The sequence below is a fragment of the Mandrillus leucophaeus genome, unplaced genomic scaffold, assembly GCF_000951045.1.
Source record: "Mandrillus leucophaeus isolate KB7577 unplaced genomic scaffold, Mleu.le_1.0 Scaffold446, whole genome shotgun sequence".
Classification (NCBI taxonomy): Eukaryota; Metazoa; Chordata; class Mammalia; order Primates; family Cercopithecidae; genus Mandrillus; species Mandrillus leucophaeus.
The window spans coordinates 923,229-931,546 of NW_012104765.1; the positions used below are offsets into that span (position 1 = coordinate 923,229).

Genomic DNA, 8,318 nt, shown 5'->3' on the forward strand with positions numbered 1-8,318 from the left:
GGCAGGAGGCACCCCTGACCCCACCTCCCAAAGTGCTGCAGCGGCCCAAACTGTGACTACAGACTCAGGCATCCCCGCACTCTTGGGGACCCAGAAAGACCCCCCCCCTCACAGGCTTGGAAGTTCCTGCTTCTGCTGCCTGGCTTCTCCCTGCTGTCAGCGCCCACTTTGATCTCGGAGGCACTGCCAGGACTGCATGCTTCAGAGCCAGCAGGAGCTAGGGACAAGTAGGAGCCCCGCCCCTTCTGAGTTCACAGGGGTGGGAGCTCCCCAGGGGCAGCTGCAGCTGCCACCTGCCCCCCTGCTAGTTGCAGGCCCTGGATGTCTCTGCATTCTGCACCTCCAGGGGCCCAGTAAGGCCTTCCCACCCCTCCCCTCTGTTCCCAGAGGTTCGGGGGTGTCTGCTCCCACCGCCTGGCTTCTACTCCAATCTCGGAGACAGGTTGGGGCTGAGCCTGGGCACTGTCACAGCTCAGCTGGGTGTGCACACAACCTGGGAAGTGCCGACATGCCAGCCCCCTGCTGCCTTGGCCCCCTCTGGAATTTGGGCACTGATGAGTGTAAGAGGGGAAGCTTAAGAGGGGCTGAGGGTGGCTCGGTGCTGGCCTACAGGTGCCCCTTACTGCAAGCAACATAGGCACCACAGATGGCTGTGGGAGGCAGACAGGTTCCTGAGTGGAAGTGGATGGGTCCCTGTAAGACCCCACCTTCAGGCCAGGGAGGGCCTAAAGGCTGGGGGCTGGGCTGCCAGTCCTGTGGACTGGACTGGGGACTTGCGATGCCATTTCTGGGCCCATCTATGGTCCCCCATGGACCAATCGGCATGTACTTCCTCCCCTCTGAGGTCCATAAAAGCCCCGGGCTCAGCCAGAACAGGGCAGAGGATGGAGAGACGACAGGATGACCAACTGCAGAGAGGAGCTACCCCCTCCAGGGCCTCCTCTCTACTGACAGCTGAACACTTGATGGGACAATCTGCCTACAGAGAGGAGCTACCTACTGTGGGTCTCCTCTGAGCTGTTCTAATACTCAAAAAAGCTCTTCCTCATCTTGTTCACTCTCCACTTATCTGCATACCTCCTTCTTCCTGGATGCAGGACAAGAACTCAGGCAAAGGCACCACTGGCCACAGAGGTTTCTGGCCAGAAAATCGACACTTCAAAGATCAGATAACAATGCTAAGTCCCTAGGACGGGATCAAGGTCAGGACACTTGGGAGGTGAGAGATGGAGGTGAAGACAGTTCAGCTGAAGAGAGTTCAGACCTGTTTGCTCACCACTGTGTCCACCGTGCCTGGAATAGTGACTGGCACAGAGTAGGGGTTCATTCAGGGTTTTTTGAATGAATGAGTCTTAGTGAGGAGGATTTTAAATGGTTGACAACAGAGCAAGAAAGAGTGAATCTGGGGAGGAGTTGTCAGTCACCAGGTGACATATTCATAACCCAAACTAGGCAGTTGGAAGGTAGGTTTGACCAGCGTTTTTCACACTTCCAGATGTCACATACCAAAATTTGGTAGACTAACATTGGGCTGCCTCTATTTTGCAAATAAAAACATTTTTTAAAAAGGCCAGGTGCAGTGGCTCATGCCTATAATCCCAGCAGGATTGCTTGAGGCCAGGAATTTGAGACCAGCCTGAGCAACAAAGTGAGACACTGTCTCTAATTTGCATATATATATAATTTTTTTAAAAATGAACTCCCATCAACAATCAACATGAGGAAACAATGTTTTAAAAGAAAGGGCATTTTACTATCTAGACAGGATGTAATCATGGAAAAAATTTCAGTCTTTTAAATTGAATAGATTTTTCTTTGTGAAAATCTCACTCCATTGCCCTGTGTCCTGGTATTGCTCATTGGCTTAACCACTAGGACAGAAACATCAGAAACAAGGGCAGGGCAGTGCGTGGTACACTAGCCATTTCCATTACAGAAGGGCTCTCAGAAAGGAGAGCTGAAGTTCCAATCTGGAATGTTAATTAGACTGAGTCTTGTCCCCTTCAATCTGCTTTCTCAAGGGCTATTTTTTAGTTCCTGCAGGAAGAATGAGAAAGCAGGTAGTTGGGATCCTGACACTCTCATCTGAACCTTTCCTTTTCCCCTCCTACTACTCTGCAGTGAATTGGGTGCTTTTTTCCCCCTTTCTTATGTGTTTCCGTTTTTTTTTTTTTAGACAGGGTCTCACTCTGTCACCCAGGCTAGAGTACAATGGCACCATCTCAGCTCACTGCAACTTCCACGGCACCCAGTTTCTAGCAATCCTCTCACCTCAGCTTCCCTAGTAGTTGGGACTACAGACATGTGCCACCATACCCAGCTAATTTTTGTATTTTTTGTAGAGGCAGGGTTTCATCATGTTGCACAGGCTGGTCTTGAGCTCCTGAACTTAAGTGATCCACCAGTCTCAGACTCCCAAAGTGTTAGGATTACTGGCATGAGCCACCACACCTGACCCTAACAGTGCTTTTTGAGGGGCTGCTCTTGTCATCCTACATTCTGCACAGCACTGGGACATGCAAGTGATACATATATGGCATCTTCTGTCTTCAGGAATTTACAGTGTAACCAGGAAGATAAACACCATGCCTTTTCCCTTTTTGCACCCTTGAACTCAAAGTGGGTCACCAGAGCCATCTGTGAAAATTTGGCTGGGGTCCCTGCTCTTGCCAGATGTCTTAGTTCATTTTATGTTGCTATAACAGAATACCACAGACTAGGGAATTTACAAGCAACAGAAATGCGTTTGGCTCATGATTCTGGAGGCTGGGAAGTCCAGGATTGAGGAGTTGCATCTGGTGAGGACCTTCCTGCTGTGTCATAATATGGCAGATTCCTTTATTTTAGCCCAGTGAGACCCATGCCAGATTTATGATACATAGACCCCTAAGATAATAAATTTGTACTGTTTTGAACCACTGCATTTTTTGGCAATTTGTTAGAGCAGCCATAGAAAACTAATATAGAGATCTTGGTATTGGGAAGTGGAGTGCTGCTGTTAACACCTAAATACTTAAAAGTATGTAAATGGCTTTAGCATTGCACAATGAGAAGAGGCTAGGAGAATTTTTAGAAGCATGCTATAAAAAGCTTACATTACCTTGAACAGACTATTAGTAAAAATATGAATGTTAATGACCCTGCTGGTGAGGACTCAGAAGGGAGGGAGGAGCAGAGTGGAGAAAATGCCTCTCCCTTTAGAGAATACCTACAATAGACCAGGCACAGTGGCTCTCACCTCTAACACCAGCACTTTGGGAGGCTGAGGAGGACAGATCACTTGAGGCCAGCAGTTCAAGACCAGCCTGGCCAACATGGTGAAACTCCATCTCTATTAAAAATACATGGCTGGGCAAGATGGCTCACACCTGCAATCCCAGCACTTTGGGAAGCCGAGGTGGGTAGATCACCTGAGGTCAGGAGTTTAAGACCAACTTGGCCAACGTTATGAAATCCCCTCTCTACTAAAAATACAAAAGTTAGCTGGGCATAGTGGCACATGCCTGTGGTCCCAGCTACTTGGGAGGCTGAGGCAGGAGAACACTTTAACCCAGGGGGCGGAGGTTGCAGTGAGACAAGGCATATGAGACCACATGCCTCTCAGCCATAAGAGCCCCCAGGCCTGCACCACCTCCTCTTCCTGGCCACTGCACTCCAGCCTGGGTGATAGAGTGATACTCTGTCTAAAAAACAAAAACAAACCAACAAACAAAATGCAAAACTTAGCTGGGCATAGTGGCACACGCCTGTAATCCCAGCTACTTGGGAGGCCAAGGCATGAGAATCGCTTGAACACTGGAGGCCGGAGGCTACAGTGAGCCAAGATCATGCCGCTGTACTCCAGCCTGGGCAACAAAGCAAGACTTTGTCTCAAAAAAAAAAAAAAGAGAGAGATAGAGAGAATACCTACAACATAGTCAGGAGCAGGATAAAGACAAATAAAGACCTCTCATTCTCTCAGTCTTGTCATGTACCCCACCTGTTACCATCCATGGGCAAACACATTTTTCCCCAGGTATCCTTTTTTTTTTTTTTTTTGAAACAGGTTCTTGCTCTGTCACCCAGGCTGGAGTACAGTAGTTAGATCATCGCTCACTGCAGCCTCAACCTCCTGTGCCCCAGTGATCCTCCTACCTCAGCCTCCCAAGTAGCTGGGACCACAGGAGTATGCCACCACGCCCAGCTGATTTTTGTATTTTTGGTAGAGATGAGGTTTCATCATGTTGCCGTGGCTGGTCTTGAGCTCCTGAGTTCAAGCAATCCACCCACCTCAGCCTCTCAATGTGCTGGGATTACAGGCATGAACCACGGCACCCTAGCCTTCCCCAGGTATATTATGTGTATTCTGCTTTGATCACTTCTCTTAAAGGTCATGTTAATTAAAAAACATGTTAATGTTTCCATGTTCTTACATTTCATAATTATCCTTTGAAACAGAAGTCTGGCATTCCAGTCAGTTAGCTACTCTTATTTATTTGGTCATTCTCTACTTTTTTTAAATAATGCTAGTAGAGATGATTCTGAAATGAGCACCTTTGTCCAATATTTTATTGACTTATTTAACACTATTAAGTGTAATTCCAAATAATAACTACATTTCTCTGAAAGTGTCTAATTTGTTCTTTCCCCCAAATGGACAATTAGTCCAAATGCACAAGAGGAGGCATACATGAAGAACCTAGGAACACACAGAAGGAAACAGCAAACACTGGGGTCTACTTCCGGCTGGAGGATGGGAGGAAGGAGAGGAGCAGCAAAGACAACTATTGGGTACTGGGCTTAATACCTGGGTGATGAAATAATCTATACAGCAAACCTCCGTGGCACAAGTTTACCTATGTAACAAACACTCACATGTACCCCTGAACCTAAAATAAAAGTAAAAACAAAAAAAAATCCAGGTACATTGGCTCATGCCTGTAAGCCCAGCACTTTGGGAGGCCAAGGCAGGCGGATCACTGGAGGTCAGGAGTCATAGACCAGCCTGGCCAACAAGGTGAAACCCCATCTCTACTAAAAATACAAAAAAAAAAAAAAAAAAAAAAAAAAAAAAGCTGGGTGTGGTGGCACATGCCTGTAATCCTAGCTACTCGTGAGGCTGAGGCAAGAGAATAGCTTGAGCCCAGGAGGTGGAGGTTGCAGTGAGCTGAGATTGCGCCACTGCACTCCAGTCTGGGTGACACAGCAAGACTCTGTCTCAAAAAACAAGAGGCATACATAGAAAAATGCCCAGAAGCAGCATCCTAGATCCAGGTCACAGCCTCACTGGGTTTCTGAAAATCCTCACTTCTACGGACCAATGTCAGGCAATGCTTTTTCTCTCTCCTTGGTGCAACTGGGGAGCTTTTGGTTTGGGGCTTGGTGGGTGCAAAGATGAAATTCATGCCGTGTATGATTTATGTACTGGCAACGTGTGTCTTATCAACACTTCCAAGGAGAATTTGCTCCTGGGGAAAGTCAGCAGGGTCCAGAGAGCAAAAGGATCATAAAGCCAGGCAGGCCCAGGGGAGAAATCGTCGGTCTTTAGGTGGCTGGTGCAGAGCAGGTGTCACTTGGGAGGTAGAGCACACCTGTTCTCCCACCTGAACAAGGATGGAGAACAAAGAGGCGGGAACCCCTCCACCCATTCCATCCAGGGAGGGGGTAAGTGCCAAGACTAGAAAACTGTCACTGTCCCTCTCCCACCAGCTGTGCAGACCTGTGGAGGGAGGTGAAGGCCCTGGAATGCTTTTACCAAGGGGGGGTGGCGTGCTTCCGTTTCCTGCAGGATAACCAGGCCTGGGCGAGCCAGGTGGAGAAGCAGCTGTGCTCAAACCTCATGGCTCAGACACGGGCCAGAGTGGCTTAGTGACTGCTGGGAGAGCGGATGGCGCTGGAGATGCCTCTCTCCCTTCCACCCCTGTTCCCCTCCACTTCCCCCACCCTTAAAGATCGAGGGGAGATGGCCTCTGAAGAATGCCCGAATCCTGCCCTTCTCAGTCTGGTTGTTCCTGGGTGTGCAGAGCTATGGGCTGTGGGCAGCCAGGGAGCTAAGTGTGAGGATTGGGGTGAGGACATGTGGCACAGGGGTTGGGGGCGGAGGAGGCAGTGCGGCGGGGCATGCACCAGGGCCTTGGCTCTAGGATATGGTCACCGACCCCACCCACCTGCTTCTCAGACTTTGGACCTCAGGCCAGTTCCCCTCCAAGCTGCCCTGGGTATTGTGGCAACCATGGAAAGCCCTGGCCCTGAGCACAGGGGATTGCCTGGGTTTTCCTAAGGGTCTGTTCTAGAGCCAGAGGCAAGCAGTGAGTCTCTCTGTCTGGGATGCTCTTCCCCACGATGCTCACGCGGCTGCTCCCTCTCATCCACTCTGGTTCCGGCTCAAAGGGCATCTGCTCAGAGAGGGTTCCCTGCCCTGCCCACTCTATTGAACACAGTCCCTCATTTCCCACAGGCTGCTACCCCATCCATCACCCTGTTTTATTATCCTCACAGCATTCTAGCTATTTGGAATTACCATCTTTGTCTTTTTCAGACAGGGTGGGCTCCCCTCACTAGAAAGTGAGCTTCTTAAAGGCAGTGCTTTGCTGGGCCTTTTTCCTAAAGCATCTCCTACTTCACACTTGGCCTCCAGGGCCTAGCACAGGGCCAGGCACATAGGAGATGCTCAGATACATCCTCAAGGAGGGAATGAATGCACGCAGAGACCTCATGCCTCTCAGCCCTGAAAAGCCCCAGCTCTGCGCCACCTCCTCCTCTTTTCTGGGGCACAGCCTGGGCTCTCCCGTCCCCTACTTCCAGCCCAGGCTGGAGGGAAGTGGAGGCCCAGCCACTCCACTTCCTGAGGCCCAAGCCCACAGCGTCCCGACCTTGGACTTGTCTCCCACAGCGGCTCCAGCCCACGCTGTTGCTGGCGACACTGAGCGCCGCCTTTGGCTCAGCCTTCCAGTACGGCTACAACCTCTCTGTGGTCAACACTCCGCACAAGGTGGGCACAAGGTGGACCGGACAGCAACTGACTGTGGTTGTGGGTGGAAGCTAGCGACCATCTTCCTCTGTGGAGGCCGCCATATTGCCTCTAGGAGGTGCCATCTTGCCTTTGGGAGCAGCCATCTTGTCCTAGTACCCTGGATGCCCACCCCTGGAGACCAGGGTGTGGCAGGAGGTGTTTCCCTCTGGAGTGTCGTCCTTTCCAGGCACATTGGGATGCTGGGGGACCTGGATTCCCAGCCCAGTCTTTTTGGGCCTCAGGTCCCACTGCCCTCACCTTGGGTAGGCCCCTTGTTGATTGGAAAGAGAATGGGGTCAAAGGTTGAACTCAGTGGCACTTAGGGATTGGGGCAAAGGGGAAAAAAGGAAAAAGAGAAGGGGCCCTTGTCAGGTGTGGAAGAACCTGAGGGCAGAGTGTCCCCAAAGTCTAGTAAAGGATGAGAGTTAAGGAGGGAGGGACAGCCTGTGCTGATGAGTTCAGATGGGGACTGAGAACTGACCACAGGCTTAACCTTGGTATGTGTATATGCTTAAGCTTGCATACATATATTAGCATGTCTACATACACTGTATTATATTTATGTGTGTATTACATATAGATACATATATTAGTGTACTTACAATTTTTACCATGGATGGAACCTCTAAGTCAAGCAATGTACCATCGACTTAATCACATTTGATGCTAACACATTCCGTATAAGGTACATCTTATTTCCATAACTGATGAGGAAATTAAGGTTTCTGGAGGTTCTATAACTTGCCTGAAGTCACACAATTAGTAAAAATATTTCCTGGACTGGGCGTGGTGGCTTACATCTGCAATCCCAGCACTTCGGGAGGCCAAGGCGGGTAGATCACCTCATCACCTGAAATCTGGAGTTCAAGACCAGCCTGGCCAACATGGTGAAACCTCATCTCTACTAAAAATACAAAAAATAGCCGGGTATGATGGCGGGTGTCTGTAATTCCAGCTACTCAGTAGGCTGAGACAGGAGAATCACTTGAACCCAGGAGGCAGAGGTTGCAGTGAGCCAAGATCACGCCATTCTCTCTAGCCTGGGTGACAGAGCGAGACTCCATCTCAAAAAAAAAAGAAAGAAAAGAAGAAGAATATTTCCTATGGTGCCTCTGGCAGAGTAAGTCTCTCAAAAGTAAATTTAAATTTTTTTTCTTTTTTTTTTTTCTATTTTTTTAATAGAGACAGGGTCTCCCTATGTTGACCAGGTTGATCTTGAACTCTTGGCCTCAAGCAATCCTCCCACCTTGGCTTCCCAAAGTGCTAGGATTACAGATGTGAGGCACCATTCCCAGCCAAAAGTAAATTTTTTTCTTTTTTTTTTTTT

General features: G+C 49.3%; 1 protein-coding gene across 1 annotated transcript in view; it reads left to right on the forward strand.

Moving 5' to 3' along the window:
• Nucleotides 1-5,592: 5,592 nt before the first annotated feature.
• The window catches only part of SLC2A7 (solute carrier family 2 (facilitated glucose transporter), member 7), a 23,979-nt gene continuing 21,253 nt past the window's right edge, over nt 5,593-8,318 (forward strand). The window contains exons 1-2 of the mRNA XM_011994196.1: nt 5,593-5,643; nt 6,872-6,970. Of these exons, the coding sequence (XP_011849586.1) occupies nt 5,593-5,643; nt 6,872-6,970 (150 nt within the window). The remainder of the gene's footprint in view (nt 5,644-6,871; nt 6,971-8,318) is intronic.